Source organism: Gopherus flavomarginatus, chromosome 9 (assembly GCF_025201925.1).
Source record: "Gopherus flavomarginatus isolate rGopFla2 chromosome 9, rGopFla2.mat.asm, whole genome shotgun sequence".
Classification (NCBI taxonomy): domain Eukaryota; kingdom Metazoa; phylum Chordata; order Testudines; family Testudinidae; genus Gopherus; species Gopherus flavomarginatus.
This window is the reverse complement of record NC_066625.1, coordinates 49,902,647-49,921,424: the sequence shown is the minus strand read 5'-3', so window position 1 is coordinate 49,921,424 and position 18,778 is coordinate 49,902,647. Positions and strand designations below refer to the sequence as shown.

The 18,778-nt window shown below is 51.7% G+C and overlaps 1 protein-coding gene across 12 annotated transcripts in view; it reads right to left on the bottom strand.

Moving 5' to 3' along the window:
* CELF6 (CUGBP Elav-like family member 6) overlaps positions 1 to 18,778 on the bottom strand; it is a 230,026-nt gene that overhangs the window by 61,311 nt on the left and 149,937 nt on the right. For 8 of the 12 annotated variants that reach the window (XM_050968352.1, XM_050968344.1, XM_050968343.1 and 5 more), the window contains 2 exons: positions 5,382 to 5,510; positions 3,388 to 3,467 (listed from right to left, as the gene is read on the bottom strand). In XM_050968352.1, the coding sequence (XP_050824309.1) occupies positions 3,388 to 3,467; positions 5,382 to 5,510 (209 nt within the window). The remainder of the gene's footprint in view (positions 1 to 3,387; positions 3,468 to 5,381; positions 5,511 to 18,778) is intronic. The other 4 variants (XM_050968341.1, XM_050968351.1, XM_050968348.1 and 1 more) reach the window with 1 other exon arrangement.

Here is an 18,778-nt window from a genome sequence, read left to right as displayed (position 1 = left end):
TGGGCGGCCAGCATGTCCCTCGGCCTGCGCTGCTTCCTGTAGCCTCCACTGGCCTGGAGCAGCGAACTGTGGCCAGTGGGATCCGCAACTGGCTGAACCTGCGGACATGGCAGGTAAACAAACTGGCCTGGCCCACCAGGGGCTTTTCCTGAACAAGCGGCGGCCCTAGTTTGAGAACCACTGCCCTAGAGGGAATGATAAATATAGGTGATGAACCTGGAGCACAACCTTTCTGATGGCACCTGGCAGGTTTCTTTATTCTCTATTATTAACCCCTCCTGATCACTCTCTCCTTCTTGCTAGCTGCAACTTCTGTGTTAGTGATCGGGGTAGGGAGAATCTAGGCTGGTGTAAATGAGCAGAGCTCCACTGAAGTCAACAGAGCTATGCCAATTTACACCAGTTGTGGATCTGGCCCATATGTCCTGGTTTCACCATCCTGCATAGGCCTGGATTTTTTTATATTATGTCCCTGGAATGTCTTTCAGGATAGCTGGAATGTCCCAGATTTTCATTGCACCTGTCCAAATTTGTGGACTACAAAATATCTGTTCTTGTTGTAGCATTGTACCAAGTAAGATTTGCTCTGCATTTACCAGGAACCAACAGTCCAGTGGAATGAGTGTTCAAAGTGATGAACAGCGTTTGAAGTGAAGGGAGAAGTGGAATGATCACAGACACTTTCCAAGCTGCTGTTTTGCTCAGAGTGAACGTTAATGACACTTGTCCAGCATTTCATGATAAACGCTAGGTTAGTAAAAAAAATCCTCCACTCCGAGAAACATGAACATGTTGCTGCTGAGTCAGAAGCTGGCACACATTAAAACTTTTGGGTTTTGTACGAATTCTTTGTGGCCCTAAAACCAGTTGCCACAAAAGTGTGTGAGTCTCAGGGCCGCCCAGAGGATTCAGGGGGCCTGGGGTCTTCGGTGGTGGGGGCCCCTGCTTTGGCGGTAATTTGGCGGTGGGGGGTCCTTCCGCTCCAGTACCCACCGCTGAAGTGCCCCGAAGACCCGCGGCAGGGGGCCCCTCACTGTCGAATTGCCGCTGAAGACCCAAAGTGGAAGAAGCTCTGGGGGCCCGGGCCCCATGACAGTTTTCTGGGGCCCCCGGAGCAAGTGAAGGACCCTGCTCCAGGGGCCCAAAAAAACTCTCGTGGGGGTGGGGCAAATTGCCCCACTTGCCCCTCTCTCTGGGTGGCCCTGCTGAGTCTGAAAATATGGCCACCTTAGTTGAGGTCAGGCTTCAGGGATCATGCGGAGAGGGAGACTTCCTCTCATTTCTCTGTGGTATGATCCCATCATCTGATTTATGTAACTGATCTTGTATATTTTATGAGCCCCAGGTTGCATCTCTCAGCCTGTCCTGCAGGTGACAGTGCTAGTTCATGTCCAGGGTGATTCCACTGACATCTGTGCAGTCCCGCCAGGGAAGATTTTGGCCCAGCTTTTCCATAGTAGCGTTTGATCAATCCAACGTTTAATTGTAGTCGTCTTTTATACTCATTGCTTTTCCCTGGACTCTGTTTCCTTCCTCTCCCATTCAGAATGTTGACCTTCATTGTTAATTAAATGGGAACTTTCTCTAGCCAGTGATTGAATTAACCCCTAACACCTGCCTAGAGAGCTCAGCGCTAATCAAAATAAAGGACGGGACTGGTGTTATTTTTACAAGAAACTGTTTGATCCCTGAGAGTTTGATCGAATTAAATGGAGGATCAGATTAGCTGGTGATTGGATTAAGGAGACAGCACTATGCATGGGTAGGGGAGGGGAAGAGAGCATGGCCAGTAGGCGTATCCATTGCTATACCCCTGAGTGCCTCCTGAGGAGGCGATCTTACAGCAGTGCCAAGGGCATTGAGATGCAGAGGTGTGGGTGTGAGTGAGAGATGAGAGCAGTGGTGAAATAGAAGAGGGAACGTGATGTTGTGCCAAATGCCAGCTGCGACAGCAGCACGGAACCGGCAAAGTGTGCACACAGGAATGTCCCAGCTCAGCAGCAAACCCTTTTTCTGGATTCAGTGACACAAAGGAGCTATGGCTCTAACTGCCTTTCCCCTCTCAAAACCTGGTTTCAAATCCTGCCTCAGGCCAAAGGTGAGGGCTGCTGTGCTCGGTCAGGTTCCTAGCAGCTTTGTTTCCACATCACAAAGTCACTGCCCCGCTCACAGTCTCTGTTTAGGAGAAGTCCAGGGCTGGAAGGACAGGGAGCGCTCCAGCTCAGGACTGAGGGATGCTGGCAGAGCTGGGCAGGGTGCCAGGATGAGAACAGCAGGGGGTGCTGCAGATTAAGACATAGATCATCTGGCAAAGCTCTATGTCTGTGAAGGGATGGGGGGATACAGGAGTAGACGAGCAGGGGGCTGAAGCTGAGGATTAAGGTGCATTAACAAAGTGGTGTGGGGGAACCCCCCATAGCACCAGCCTACATTGTGACTGTGCTATTGGGAACAAAAAAGGGTTTGGATGAGCTGGGGCCACGCAGGCCTTTTCCATTCTACCAGTGGCCTCAATGCAGATGTTTCTTGGGGAGGGGCAAATTCCCATCCCTCTCCACAGCCAGGACCCCGTTCTGGTCCTTGCTCCTCCCCCCATAAATCTCCCCTTCTCTTACCTACCTAGTGCTGCCAGGAGTCAATTTCTTGGTGGACCCCACACCACGCTTTGCTGGACAGGAACAAACTCCCAGTGCACTATGTTGCAAGGAGGTTTGGCCCAGCCAGCCTTCACTGCCACTCTGTATGGAGGGGCAGCTGAGTCAAATTCCAGTGGCATTGCAAGCACGCTGTTGGAGTGATGCTCCGGGCCACTCCAGTACTGGCCATACTGATTGAATATGGGACCATTGCTTAAAGTGGTCAGGCCAGGGCCCCTCCCAGCTCCTATGGAACTTGGAGCAAGTGCAGAAATGGAGTGGAGGGGTTGTCCCCACCGCACCCCCTGATTTGGCACCACTGGTTGCTAATCCCCGTGACTCCCGGAGTCTGTTAGCTACACTCAGAGACAAGGACATTTGGGGATTTGAGCTCACTGACTCAATGGACTTTCCTTACAGCACCCAGTGTGCATGTGTAAAACCACCCGCTCTGAGGAGGAGCCTCAGGAGCTGATCCGAACAAGGGCAGTTGGGATGGAATTTAAGCCTCAGGTGAACTGGTTTAAGCTAGGGATGGACAGTGAATCATGGGCTACATTCTCCTCTGTCACGCTGGTACAAGCCCAGTCAATCCAGTCCGGATGCCCGGGGGCAACAGAGCATGTGGACTATTCTGTGACCATAGTTTGCTCTTCTTGCAGTACCAGGTGCAGCTCCCAGTTACTTGGCCCATCCCGTGCAATGGAAGAGAAAACTGAGCCTCTTTCTCTCTCCTGACCCTAGCACTTACCGGCATGGTCTGGCTGCCATGCAGGCTGTTGATGGCTGCCTGGGCCTCCCCATGGCTCCCGTATTTTACAAAGGCACATCCTAGGTGGAGAAAAGCACAAGCGTTAAGTCTGGGAGCTACAGCAAGAGAAACATTGCAGAGGAGATGTGTGCTCATGGCTACAACACATTCTGGCAGGAGGCTCTGCCTGCCCTGCATAGTCACACCTGCCCAGGACATTCAGAAGAGGCAGCATTGCCTAGTGGGTAGAACACAGCCCTGGGAGACCAGGGTTCTTGCCCCAGCTATGCACGGACTTGCTGCATCCCCTTGGGCACTTCTCTGTGGCAGTTATTCCATCCACAAAGTGGGGATGGTCAGAGTCACCCAAGTATGTAAAGTGCTTTGAGATCCTCAGGTGGACGGTGCTGTGTACATGCAAAGTAATGTTATTGCTTAACAGCCTTGGGCTAGCGGCACAAGCTGAGCTGCAGCGTGTGTTGTACAGGGAAGCTAGGTACTTTGCTCCCCTGCCCAGTATCTGAGGATGGAGGTGAGAGCAGTACCCTGCTGGGGATGGAGCTACCCGGACCCGCACCGGGGGTGGAGTGGACCTTCATGCACTGACTGGACGTGGAGGCCAGGGCTGAGCAGAGAGCTATAATCTGGGCTGGAGTCAACAGGAACGTACTAGCTGGAAGTGGCAATCAGCACAAGATGACGCTCCCAAAGCACTGGGTGGGGGCTGGAGCTGATGTGGGCATGCTGGCTGGCCGGGGGAGTGGAGGCTGGAGCTGAGGGGGGCCGGCTGGCTGGCCAGAGGAGTGGAGGCTGGAGGCGAGGGGGGTGTGTTGGCTGGCCGGGGGTGGAGACTGGAGCTGAGGGGGGCATGCTGGCTGGCCGGGGGTGGAGACTGGAGCTGAGGGGGGCATGCTGGCTGGCCAGGGGTGGAGATTGGAGCTGAGGGGGGCATGCTGGCTGGCCGGGGTTGCGGAGGCTGGAGCTGAGGGGGGTGTGCTGGCTGGCTGGGAGAGTGGAGGCTAGAGCTGGGTGGGGGGCACGCTGGCTGGCTGGGAAATAGGCTGGAGCTGAGGGGGGTCAGCTGACTGGCCGGCCAAGGTTGCGGAGGCTGGAGCTGAGGGGGGCCGGCTGGCTGGCCAGGGGAGTGCAGGCTGGAGCTGAGGGGGGCCGGCTGGCCAGCCGGGGGAGTGGAAGCTGGAGCTGAGGGGGTGGGAGTGCTGGCTGGGTGGAAGCATGGAGGCTAGAGCTGGGTTGGGGGCATGCTGGCTGGCTGGGAAATAGGCTGGAGCTGAGGGGGGTGTGCTGGCTGGCTGGGAAGTAGGCTGGAGCTAAGGGGGGTGCACTGGCTTGCTGGGGGAGGAGGCTGGAACTGACTGGGGTGCACTGGCTGGCTAGGGGAGTGAAGGCTGGAGCTAAGGGGGGCGTGCTGGCTGGTCGGGGGAATGGAGGCTGGAGCTGTGGGGGTCACACTGGCTGGCCAGGAGAGGAGACTGGAGCTGAGGGGGGTGTGTTGGCTGGCTGCGGGAGGAGACTGGAGCTGAGGGGGGCACACTGGCTGGCCAGGGAAGAAGACTGGAGCTGAAGGGGGCATATTGGCTGGCCAGGGGCAGAGGCTGGAGCTGAGGGTGAATGCTGGCTGTCCGGGGAGTGGAGGCTGGAGCTGAGGGGGGCGCACTGGCTGGCTGGGGTAGTGGAGGCTGGAGCTGAGGGGGGTGCCTCCATTCTGGGCAGTGATCAGCAAGGCACCCCCGTGAGGGTGCCTGGAGTATCTCAGATATAGTTGTGTTCCATCCCATAACCACTGTGTCACTTTGGGTGCAAAGGCTTGTGCCTGGATGATGGCCATGCTCTGTTCCTATGCACAAACACTAACGGAAAGGGGCTGGCACAAAGGGGGTTGCGAGCCTGGGCAAAGCCAAGTCACATGGCTGTTTGAGTGGGCGCTGGGTCGCAGTGTTTGTCCAGCTCTCAGGTGGGGCCTGATCGTCTCCCACCTTTGCTGGCTCCGTCAGGCCCTCTGAGGATGGTGCACTCTTCAATCTGGCCAAAGGGTTCAAACAGCCGCCTGACATCGTCTTCGCTCTGCTGCTTCCCCAGCATCCCCACAAAGAGCTTCCTGTCTTCTGAAACCAAACCAAACATTGTTAGCCAGCGGAACAGGCATGCACACTGAGGCAGTGAGGTGGGGAGGCGCTCAGGCATTACAAACACACATGCAGGGGTAGTATGTTGCACCGAACCAACGGGCCATGGCCTGGGCTGGCTACAGACAGATTCCTCATAAACTCTTTCCAGTCTTGCTTTTATCTGACTCAGCCATGTGGCTAACTGCCTGCTTGCTGCTCCCTGGGACACTGTGTCACAGATGTTATGCCACGCGGGTGAAGCAGGTAAGCCAACCCTGAGCCCTCAAAGCTCTGCTTCAGGCCCAATAAACTGATGAGATTGGCTTAAAAATCATGAGATTTCATCAGTTGGCAGGACCGGCTCTAGGCACCAGCAAACCAAGCATGTCCTTGGGGCGGCACAATCCCAGGGACAGCAGTTGCGCTCTTAGAGGTTTTTTTTTTTCTCCTCCTAGGACGGCAAAAAACCTAGAGCAGGCCCTGCAAGTTGGGGGACTTTTTAGTTGCTGCTGGTTTCTGAACCATTGGGGTGTTCAGGGGTTGTGTTTCCCAGCATCTCTCTGCAACCAGGAAGGCTAGAAAGTCGAGATTCACAGATGACCCCAACTCCAGGATCTGGGATTTCAAGAAAAGCACCAACTATCGCTAGACTCACAACTAAATCCCAAGTGTCAGCAACACTGTGGACACTTTGACTGTTCGTCTACCTGGCTGCCAGTAATGTAGGCCAGCGGTTTTCAAACTGTGGCCCGTGGACCCCGCAGACTATGTCTAAGATTTCCCAAAGGGTCTGCATCTCCTTTCAAAATTTGTAGGGATTCGCAAGTGAAAAAAGGTTGAAAAAGGTTCATCTAGCTCAGTATCCTGTCTTCCGACAGTGGCCAGTGCCAAGTGCCCCAGTGGGAATGAACAGAACAGTTAACAATCAAGTGATTCATCCCCTGTCGCTCATTCCCAGCTTCTGGCAAACAGGCTAGGGACACCATTCCTGCCCATCCTGGCTAATAGCCATTGATGGACCTCTCCTCCATGAATTTATCTAGTTCTTTCTTAAACCCTATTATAATCTTGGCCTTCACAACATCCTCTGCCAAGGAGTTCCACAGATTGACTGTGCATCGTGTGAAAAAATACTTCCTTTTGTTTGTTTTAAACCTGCTGTCTATTAATTTCATTTGGTGACCTTTAGTTCTTGTGTTATGAGAAGGAATAAATAACACTTCCTTATCTATTTTCTCCACACCAGTCATGATTTTATAGATCTGTATCATATCCTCCCCTCAGTCATCTCTTTTCCAAGCTGAAAAGTCCCAGTTTTATTAATCTCTACATGGAAGCCGTTCCACATCCCTAATTGTTTTTGTTGCCCTTTTCTGAATCTTTTCCAATTCCAATATATATTTTTTGAGATGGGACGACCACATCTGCACACAGTATTCAAGATGTGGGCTTAGCATGGATTTATATAGAGGCAACATGATATTTTCTGTCCTATTATCTATCCCTCTCTTAATTATGCCCAGCATTCTGTTAGCTTTTTTTTTTACTGCCACTGCACATTGAGTGGATGTTTTCAGAGAACTATCCACAAGTTAAATATGAATCAACAGTGTGATGCTGTTGCAAAAAAAGCAAACGTGATTCTGGGATGCATTAACAGGCGTGTTGTGAGCAAGACACGAGAAGTCATTCTTTTGCTCTACTCTGCGCTGGTTAGGCCTCAGCTAGGGTATTGTGTCCAGTTCTGGGCACCGCATTTCAAGAAAGATGTGGAGAAATTGGAGAGAGTCCAGAGAAGAGCAACAAGAATGATTAAAGGTCTTGAGAACATGACCTATGAAGGAAGGCTGAAAGAATTGGGTTTGTTTAGTTTGGAAAAGAGAAGACTGAGAGGGGACATGATAGCAGTTTTCAGGTATCTAAAAGGGTGTCATCAGGAGGAGGGAGAAAACTTGTTCACTTTAGCCTCTAAGGATAGAACAAGAAGCAATGGGCTTAAACTGAAGCAAGGGAGGTTTAGGTTGGACATTAGGAAAAAGTTCCTAATTGTCAGGGTGGTTAAACACTGGAATAAATTGCCTAGGGAGGTTGTGGAATCTCCATCTCTGGAGATATTTAAGAGTAGGTTAGAAAAATGTCTATCAGGGATGTTCTAGACAGTATTTGGTCCTGCCATGAGGGCAGGGGACTGGACTCGATGACCTCTCGAGGTCCCTTCCAGTCCTAGAGTCTATGAATCTATGACTCCAAAATCTCTTTCTTGAGTGCAACAACTAATTTAGACCCCATCATTTTATATATATAGTTGGGATTATGCTTTCCAATGTGCATTACTTTGCATTTATCAACATTAAATTTTATCTGCCATTTTGTTGCCCAGTCACCCAGTTTTGAGAAATCCTTTTGTAGCTCTTTTCTGGGTCTTAACTATCTTTAGCAATTTTGTATCATCTGCAAATTTTTCCATCTACTGTTTACCCGTTTTTCCAGATCATATATAAATATGTTGAATAGGACTGGTCCCAGAACAGACCCCTGGGGGACACTCCTATTTACCTCTCTCCATTCTGAGAAAAGATGGTTACTTACCTTGTAACTGTTGTTCTTTGAGATGTGTTGCTCATATCCATTCCAGTTAGATGTGCGCGCGCTGCGTGCACGTTCGTCGGAGATTTTTACCCTAGCAACATTTGGTGGGCCGGCAGGGCGCCCCCTGGAGTGGCGCCGCTATGGTGCCGGATATATACCCCTGCCGGCCCCTCCGCTCCTCAGTTCCTTCTTGCCGGCTACTCTGACAGTGGGGACGGAGGGCGGGTGTGGAATGGATATGAGCAACACATCTCGAAGAAGAACAGTTACAAGGTAAGTAACCGTCTTTTCTTCTTCGAGTGCTTGCTCATATCCATTCCAGTTAGGTGATTCCCAAGCCTTACCTAGGCGGTGGGGTCGGAGCGAGACGTTGCGGAATGTAAGATCGCTGAGCCAAAGGCAGCATCGTCTCTAGACTGCTTGACCAGTGCATAGTGGGATGCGAAAGTGTGGACTGAAGACCAGGTAGCAGCACGACCTATTTCCTGGATAGGAACCTGGGCCAGGAAAGCGGTGGACGAGGCAGGAGCTCGAGTAGAGTGGGCAGTGAGACGGCCGATTGGGACGTGGGCCAAGTCATAGCACGTCCAGATACAGGACGTCACCCATGATGATAGCCTCTGGGAAGAAATAGGCATGCCTTTCATACGCTCCGCGATCACTATAAATAGCTGAGGCGAGCGTCTGAACGGTTTGGTTCTCTGAATGTAAAAGGCAAGAGCCCGGTGGACATCCAGGGTATGCAGCTGTTGTTCCCGGCGTGATGCGTGCGGCTTCGGGAAGAAGACCGGTAGAAAAATGTCTTGATTGATGTGGAAGGCGGAGACCACCTTGGGGAGGAAAGCCAGGTGTGGTCGCAGCTGTACCTTGTCCTTGTGGAAAATCGTGTACAGAGGGTCCACCATCAGGGCACGAAGCTCCGATACTCGTCTGGCGGATGTTATAGCAACTAGGAAGGCCGTCTTCCAGGACAGGTACAGCAGCGAACAAGTGGCTAACGGCTCAAAGGGAGGGGCCATAAGCCTAGCCAGAACAAGACTGAGATCCCAGGTAGGAGAAGGGCGCTTAACCAGAGGATAGAGTCGCTCCGAGCCCTTAAGGAACCTGGAAACTACCGGGTGGGAGAAGATCGAACTGCTGGATTCCCCAGGATGGAAGGTGGAAATCGCGGCTAGATGCACCCTTATCGAAGAAAGTGCCAGGCCCTGCTCCTTGAGGTACCATAAGTAGTCTAAGATAATGGGGACTGATACACCTGCAGGAGCAAGGTTATGCTGGGCGCACCAATGGGAGAAGCGCTTCCATTTGGTGAGATATGTTGCACGCGTGGAAGGCTTCCTGCTTCCCAGAAGGACCTGTTGCACCGGGGTGGAACAGCGCAACTCAAATTGGTTTAGCCAGACAGCAGCCATGCTGTCAGGTGGAGGGACTGCAGGTTCGGGTGGTGAAGTCTGCCGAAGTCCTGCGTTATCAGATCCGGGTAGAGCGGCAGAGATATCGGGTTCACCCGAAATAGGTCGAGCAGCATGGTATACCAGTGCTGCCTCGGCCACGCCGGAGCGATCAGGATTAGCCTGGCTCTGTCTCTGCGGAGCTTGAGCAGGACTCTGTGAATGAGGGGAAAGGGCGGAAAGGCATAAAGTAGACGACCTCCCCAGTGGATCAGGAAGGCGTCCAAGAGGGAGCCTGGGGAGCGACCCTGCAGGGAGCAGACCACCTGGCATTTCCTGTTCTCCCTGGAGGCGAAGAGGTGTATCTGGGGAAAGCCCCACCTCCGGAATATTGAAAGGAGGACGTCCGGGCGGATGGACCATTCATGGGACAGGAAGGATCTGCTCAGGTGATCCGCGAGAGAGTTCCGGACTCCCGGGAGAAAGGAGGCTAACAGTTCTATCTAGTGGGCTATACAGAAGTCCCACAGTTGCATCACCTCTAGACAGAGAGGGGAAGACCGTGTCCCTCCTTGCTTGTTTATGTAATACATGGCCGTTGTGTTGTCTGTAAAGACTGCAACACAACGGCCCTGTAGGTGCTGTTGGAAGGTCTGACACGCCAGTCGGACCGCTCTCAGCTCTCGGACGTTGATGTGAAGCCCCAGCTCCTGAGAGGACCAAAGGCCTTGAGTACGAAGGTGCCCTAAGTGAGCACCACAGCCGAGAGAGGAAGCGTCTGTTGTCAGAGACACCGATGGCTGTGCTGGGTGGAACGGACGACCGACACACACCAGGGAGGGCGTCAGCCACCAGTTGAGGGAGCCCAGAACACTTGGTGGAACCGTAATTACCATGTCTATAGCATCTCTGCGAGGACGATAGGCTGAGGCAAGCCAAGTCTGAAGAGGACGCATGCGCAGTCTTGCATGCCTCGTCACAAAAGTGCATGCAGCCATGTGCCCCAGGAGGACGAGACAGGCGCGGACAGAGGTTGTTGGGAAGCTTTGTAGCCTCTGTATGAGGCAGACCAAAGTCTGAAAGCGGTGTAGGGGTAGGCTGGCTGTTGCAATATTGGAGTCCAGCAAAGCCCCTATGAATTCTATCCTCTGCGTAGGAAGCAGAGTGGATTTGTCCAGGTTGATAATCAGGCCTAAACGGGTGAATAGGTCCTTGATGACATTCACGTGGGCGGTGACCTGAGCCTCGGATTTCCCTCGAATGAGCCAGTTGTCGAGGTATGGGAAGACATGCACTCGATGACGGCGGAGGGAGGCGGCGACTACCGCCATACATTTCGTGAATACCCGAGGGGCCGAGGATAGGCCAAAGGGAAGGACTGCGAATTGATAATGTTGACGATTCACCATAAAGCGTAGGTACCTTCTGTGCGGAGGGTAGATCGCGATGTGGAAGTATGCGTCTCTCATGTCGAGAGCAGCGTACCAATCTCCGGGATCCAGGGAAGGGATGATGGTACCCAGGGACACCATGCGGAACTTGAACTTTCTCATGAATTTGTTCAGTCCTCACAGGTGCAGGATAGGCCGGAGGCCTCCTTTCGACTTGGGAATTAGGAAATATCTGGAACAGAACCCCTTGCCCTTTAATTCCTCTGGAATCTCCTCTATAGCTCCCATGGCAAGGAGCTTGGACACCTCCTGCAGAAGGAGTTGTTCGTGAGAGGAGTCCTTGAAGAGGGACGAGGAGGGAGGGTGGGAAGGAGGGGTCGAAAGAAACTGAAGACGGTAGCCATACTCCACCGTGTGGAGGACCCAGCGGTCCGAAGTCAGCTGGGACCATGCAGGGAGGAATGCGGCAAGGCAGTTGGCAAACTGAAAAGGATCCTGGGAGGCAATTGGTACGGTACTCTCGGGCGCACCCTCAAAAGTTTGGCTTCGGTCCCGCCGGTGGCTTGGTAGGACCGGAGTTGTTACCCCCTTGTGGGTCCAGACTGTTGTCTGCGAGAGGTAAGACCTCACCTTCTGGAGAAGTCCTGCCTTGGACGAGGTGGGGGGTAGGGGCGCTGGGGCTGCGGTCAGAAAGATCGCCTCTGACTCTGTGGCGTATGCATTCCCAGCGAACGCATGATTATGCGATTGTCCTTCAGACTCTGTAGCTGAGGGTCTGTCTTCTGGGAGAAGAGGCCCTGGCCATCAAAGGGTAGGTCCTGTATCATATACTGGAGTTCAGGTGGTAGCCCTGACGCCTGCAGCCACGATATACGCCGCATGGCAATCCCTGATGCGACGGTTCTAGCTGCCGAGTCAGTGGCATCTAGCGAGGCTTGGAGGGAGGTCCACGCCAGTTTCTTCCCTTCCTCCAGGAGAGCTGTGAATTCCTGGCGGGAGTCCTGTGGGACGAGCTCTACAAACTTCCCTACTGCCTCCCAGGTGTTATAACTGTACCGACACAGGAGGGCTTGTTGGTTCGCCACCCTGAGTTGGAGGCCTCCCGCTGAATAGATCTTCCTACCCAGCAAATCCATGCGCCTGACCTCCCTTGATTTAGGGGCAGGGGCTTGCTGGCCGTGGCGCTCCCGTTCGTTGACGGACTGGACTACCAACGAACAAGGAGGAGGGTGCACATACAGGTACTCGTACCCCTTGGATGGTACCATATATTTGCGTTCAACCCCCTTGGCTGTGGGTGGTACTGATGCCGGGGATTGCCAGATGGTATTCGCTCGCGCCTGTATTGAGCGGATGAAGGGAAGGGCAACCCTGGTTGGAGCCTCCGCTGATAATATACTGACAACCGGGTTGTCCACCTCAGGAACTTCCTCAACGAGTAAGTTAATGTTGAGGGTGACGCGCCGCAGGAGGTCCTGGTGCGACCTGAGGTCAATGGGGGGCGGACCAGATGTAGCCGTCCCCGCCACTGCTTCATCCGGTGACGAAGAGGATGAAACCCCGGGAAGCAGCGGGTCTTGGAGTTCCTGGTCCTGGGGGATGTCCTGTGGATCCTGTGGATCTGGTACATGGGCTGTGGGTTCCTCCGTACCCACCGGGGGAGGTCTGCTCACAGTGGATTCTGGTGCCCGATGTTCAGAAGGGGCGGACCGCGGTGGAACATGCAGATCACCTTGGTTCTGATGGTAGGCCCAAGGTGTCCAAAAAGGCCACTGATGAGGGCCCTGGTGATTATCCGAATCCCCGTATGATGCAGATTCTGCATGAGAGGAGATCGATGGATGGTGAGATGGCCACGGAGGGGCGGAGACTGTTTGTTGAGTGTCTCTGCATCCATTCGGACCGTCTCTATGCGGTGCCAGAGGACGGTACCGAGAGTCGTGACAGTGCCGGGAATGGGACCGAGACCTGCGACCAGCATGGTGCCGGGAAGTCGACTGGTACCTGGAATCGCCATGCTGAGATCGGCTGCGAGAGGCCCGGTGCCGCGAGTGTCTAGATCTGGATCGGTGCCAGTAGTATCTGGACGGCGACCGGGATCTCGAGCGGTACTGCGAGTATGACCGGTACCTCGATGGAGAACGGTACCGGGACTGCGAGCGGCTGCGGGGTCGGGATTGACGGCGGGCCCTGGACCAGGACCGGCGAAGCTCTGTGGTGCCGGGTGAAGAAGGTCTCACAAGGGCCGGCTTGCCAATAGACTGAGGGACCCGAACCGGCGGTGCCGGGGGTCGAGGCAGCTCAGACTCCATCATGGCGATCAAGTCTCGTGCTGCGGAGAATGTTTCCGGCGTGGATGGCACAGTAAGCTCAACCACGGCGTGTGCCGGGGAGCTGGTAAGCACCGGACTCGATGGCCCTTGCGAGGCCGGAATCAACGGTGTGGAGGACGTCGGTGCCGCAGCAGATGACAGTACCGGGCGATCCGACTTGGTTAAGCGCTCGGACTGCGGTGTGGATACAGTCGCCGCAGGAGGCTTATGCTTCTTGCTCCTAGGTGACAGCGAGCGGTGCCGGGTGGGAGCTGGGGCGGATGAAGGCTGATGTCGTGGAGTCTTCACCGATGGCGTGCGCTCCAGTGCCGAGGAGGTACTTGTTCCCGGTGCCGCTGCCGGTGCCGATGACTGGGGAGTCAAAGTCGCCTCCATCAGGAGTTGTCTTTAGGCGAATGTCCCGCTCTTTTTTAGTCTGGGGCTTGAACGCCTTACAGATGCGGCACTTGTCTGTAAGATGAGACTCACCCAAGCACCTAAGACAGGAGTCGTGCGGGTCTCCTGTAGGCATCGGCCTATGGCAGGCCGAGCATGGTTTGAAGCCCGGTGAGCCGGGCATGGGCCCCGGTACCGGGGAAAGGGTCGGGACTAATCCCCGAATCCCCCAAACTACCTACAACAAGTATTACAGAACTAATGACTAACACTAACTATACTTGTAAGAAATCGAACTATATACACAATTAGAAGAAAACGAGCGAATCGCTAGGGAGGTGGAGGTCAGGCAACTGCACTCCACTGTTCCAATGACCGACACGGGCAGTAAGAAGGAACTGAGGAGCGGAGGGGCCGGCAGGGGTATATATCCGGCACCATAGTGGTGCCACTCCAGGGGGCGCCCTGCCGGCCCACCGAGTGTTGCTAGGGTACAAATCTCCGACGAATGTGCACGCGGTGCGCGCACACCTAACTGGAATGGATATGAGCAAGCACTCGAAGAAGAACTGACCATTTATATCTACTCTTTGTTTCCTATCTTTTAACCAGCTACCAATCCATGAGAACATCTTCCCTCTTATCCCATGACAGCTTACTTTGCGTAAGAGCCTTTGGTAAGGGACCTAGTCAGAGGCTTTCTGAAAATCTAAGTACACTATATCCACTGGATCCCATGCTTGGTCCACATGCTTGTTGATCCCCTCAAAGTATTCTAGTAGATTGGTGAGGCATGATTTCCCTTTACTAAAACCACGTTGACTCTTCCTCAACAAATTATGTTCATCTATATGTCTGACAATATTGTTCTTTGTTATAGTTTCAACCAGTTTGCCCAGTACCGAAGTCTGGCTTTCAGGCCTGTAGTTGTCAGGATCACCTCTCGAGCCCTTTTAAAAATTATGTTTTGTTATGGATGGGAACTGCCATGATTTTAAAACTTGGTTTTGTTCTGAATCAGAATGAACTCTCAAATTTCAAAATTTCCTGCCAATGAAATTTGAAAAATCATTTTGGATCCATTAAAGTTTTTCATGCAGATAACATAAAACATTCTGTTTCTATCTCAACTTTTAACATTTAAAAAATTATAAAATAAATTTCAACATGAAATTATTTTATTTTATATTAGAAAAAACAAAATAGTCATTAAAAAAAAGGGAAAACATTCAATGTCAAAACATCCCATTTTGATGTTGTCAAAAAGCTTTGTTTTGATTTTTTTCTAAATTAAATTCAATCAAAATTGATAAATTCTCCGTGAAGGTTTCGATTTTGATTAAATGGAATTTTCTGGTGAGCAAATGCTCAGTTGCACTATTTCCCACCAGCAATAATGGGGTGAATTCTTCCTAATGCCCCAGTGAATCCCTTATGTCCTGACGCAGGAGATATCATTAGCATGATAAAACCATGCATAACTGCAAATAATCCCTTACAAAGTGGATTCAAATAAAAGAGCCAACCCTTTCCCAGTGCTGATTCATTGTGAATGGAAACATTTTGGGCATCTTAATTGCAATCAAACCAGTGGGTCCATATGGTGCTAGAGACTAACTGCTATGGTTGGTACAGAGGCTCAGAAACATATATGATATCTTGGTCTGGCTGCCCATCGACAGCCCAGACCACTGAGAAGGTCTTGTTCTATAACAGGGGTCGGCAACCTTTCAGAAGTGCTGTGCCGAGTCTTAATTTATTCACTCTAATTTAAGGTTTCATGTGCCAGTAATACATTTTAATGTTTTTAGAAGACCTCTTTCTATAAGTCTATAATATATAACTAAACTATTGTTGTATGTAAAGTAAATAAGGTTTTTAAAATGTTTAAGAAGCTTCATTTAAAATTAAATTATAATGCAGAGCCCCCCGGACTGGTGGCCAGGACCTGGGCAGTGTGAGTGCCACTGAAAATCAGCTCATGTGCCGCCTTCAACACACATGCCATAGGTTGCCTTCCCCTGTTCTATAATATGCTGTCTCAGATGGAAGCTGAGTCAAAGTTGGTTCCCAGCTGCATCAGACTTCTGTCTTCAGTGTCCGTTTATGACACATGACATGTGCAAGGTCCAGGGAGGGCATTATAAAGAAAGCAGTGTGCTAGAGAAAACAAGGAGAGCAAGAACAGGTCTGTGGAATATGGTGTCTCTCACAACCTCATCTCTGGTTCAAATACAGCCCATGGCATTACTGCTCAATGGCCCCTAGGGCTGGTCGAAACCTTTCAAAGGAAAACTTGCCATCCAAAAATGCAGATTGGACAGAACCAAATGGTTTTGTGGGAATGTGTCCATCTCATCAACCTTTTCATCAAAAAATGATCGGAGCCCCCTGTTTCAAACTTTACCATTTAAATATATATATATATATATAATTGTAACACAACATAAAGGCCATAAGGCAGGAGTGGAGGAAGCTCCCTAAAAGTGAGTGGAGGTCACTGGTGCCCAAAGCTTGGCCCTGCCCCATGTGCTGCCTCTTCCCCTGAGGCCCTGCCCCCACACTGTCCCTTCCCCCAAGGCTCCACCCCCCACTCGCTCCTCTCTACTCGCTACCTCCCCGTTGCTTGCCCTTATGGCCGGTAAAAAGTGATGGGACCATGGTCCTCTGGCCCACTCTGTTCTGGCGTCCATGCCGAACGGATAAAGTCAAAATGAGGCACATAAAAAGGTGGTTTTGAGGTTCCTGAAGCAGAATTTTTCAGAAATGTTGTTTCCCAGAAAATTTTTAAAATTTCACCTTTTCATTCCAATTCGAGACAAAGGGAAATTTGGAAATGTTGCAATTTCCTGCAGCCTCGAGAATCCACATTTCAACCCACCCTAGAGGCCTCCATGGAAATGGGTCACAGTGCCTTTCCTGCAAGGGAGGTACCGCATGAGGTCAAAGCTAACACAGTTGTCCCTAGTTAGTATCTGTCAGCAGTCGCAGTGGAGAGGCCATCCTGTGCAAGGTCCGTGGAAGTGAATCTCTCACCCCTACCCTTCCTCTAGGGGGACTGGGAACGTTGGCAAGGACAGTGTGCATGGTGTTGTGAGGACTGCATCAGCTTTGCTGAAGCTCCAAGGCCAATGAGCCATCCCTGAATTCAATTCTACTTTAAAGCAGAGGAGACCATGGAGTGTTTCGTGGTCACTCAGGGAAACCTGGGGTTTGTGCCTTGGGCCACAGTGAAAATCAGGTTGTTGGTCTGATCCTAGTAATCACAAAAGGACCCCAGCAGGAAGCAGTCTGAAATGTTCCGAAATGGTGCAGCCTGGCTGGGTCCCCTGACTGGAGCAGCAGAGGTGGCTGTAGGCTGGGATTGAGGGGCACCGGCAGAGCTAGGTGGGTGGGAATTCAGGGCTGGAATAGCAAGTTTGGCTGCAGATCAGGACGAGAGGCATCAGCAGAACTGCATGGAGCCCAAGGTTGGAGCAGCTGGGGAAGTAACAGGACAGGTGCACCGCCAGGGCTGCGTGTGGGATCCTAGGATCAGGAGCCACAGGGAGCTGTGGGTCAGGAAGAGAAGAGCTGGTAGATCTCAGAACACTGGGGAACCTGGCCTGGGGCCTGTCTTTCTCCAGTACTTTATTCCTTCCCAATCCACACGACCATACTCGTTCCCACAAACCAGAGGCAGAGCATGCGGGGTGAGGCAGAATGTGTCTGGGGGGCAGCGGAGGGTGAGCTGGCGAAACGAAGAGAGACAGAGTGACTATTAACAACAATTGCATTTTTATGATTGACTATCAGAATAACCCACAGTCTCTGGCCATGCCCACGGGACATAAATAACTGAAACATGATGGAAGTGATGGTAAATAATGAGAATTTCATGATTATTACCAGCATCTGTCTTCTGCAGCCTGTATGCCTGTGCTGAGGCTAATGGCATTTGACAAAGAAAATAAGGTGTCCTGTCACAGTATGGCCAGAGAAAATAAATAAATAATGGCAGGGGACGATTAATGCTTTGTCAGTTATGGCACCAGGAAAATTAGTTAAGGGAACAGGGCTCATATATTGTCTAGTTAAACATAAACCATCTCGATAAAAGCTGGGCTTCTATTGAGCTGTAGGATTCAGACTGGTGTAAATTTTGCTGACAGCTCCATGCCTCAGCTTCACTCTCTAGGTTTTACTCCTCCGTCTGTCCTCGGATCCCTAGGATTGCTGTCTGGGCCCTGTTTGGGCTCATCTATACAAGAGAGTTATTCTGGATTTAGGTAGGGTGTGAATTTAAAGAGGAATTACTTACTTTGGAATAACTCCAGGTATGCTTTCTGGTTCAACCCACTTCCAAAGTGGAGTAAGCTAATTTGGAAAAAGGAATACATATTCTGGAAAGAGAGAGGCCATGTATTCTTCTTTAAATTCACACCTTACCTTAATCCAGACAAGACCCTAGTTATTGGCTAGGGTGCTAGCCTAGGACTTGGGAGAACTGGATTCAATGCTCAGCTCTGCCATGTAGTTCCTGTGGGACCTTGGCCAAGTCCATTAGCCTCTCTGTACCTGTTCCGAAACTGTACAATGGGGATAGTAGCACTGTCCTACCGCACAGGGATGCTGTGAGAGTAAATATATTAACAACTGGGAGGTGCTTGGATGCCATGGTGATGGGAGTCAGATGAATGCCATAGAGAGATTGATCAGGGCTATTAGCCAGATTCCCCTAGATCACCATTCAGAGGAGCACTGGGAAGTTGCCTTTGAACAATGATTTTATAACTGACACAGAAACCCACAGGGCTGCAGCTGCAGCATTGCCTTTGGGAACGCACAGCTCAGGAGCTAGGCCTGGGCACTGTGTCCTTTCAAGGGCTGGGCTGGAAGTGAAGGGGTTGCTTTGTGGGGGCAGGCCAGTCCCATGCACAGTCTTGAGATGCCTCCCATTGGGGCTATGAGCAGGGAAGCGTGGCCTGCCCCAGGACTCTCGTCATGGGTTGTGTGGTGCTCAGAGACAGTGGAAGAGGACTTCAGGAGCTGATATCGTTTGCATAGGCACATCCACCCTGCCAAGGGGCTCAGCATGATGGGATTGCTTGCCCAAATGATCACTTTTGGCTGATGTTGGACCTCCAGTCTCCTTGTTATTTGGGCAGGAGTAATAAAGGTTGTTATCCTTGTTGTGTGAATCGCGG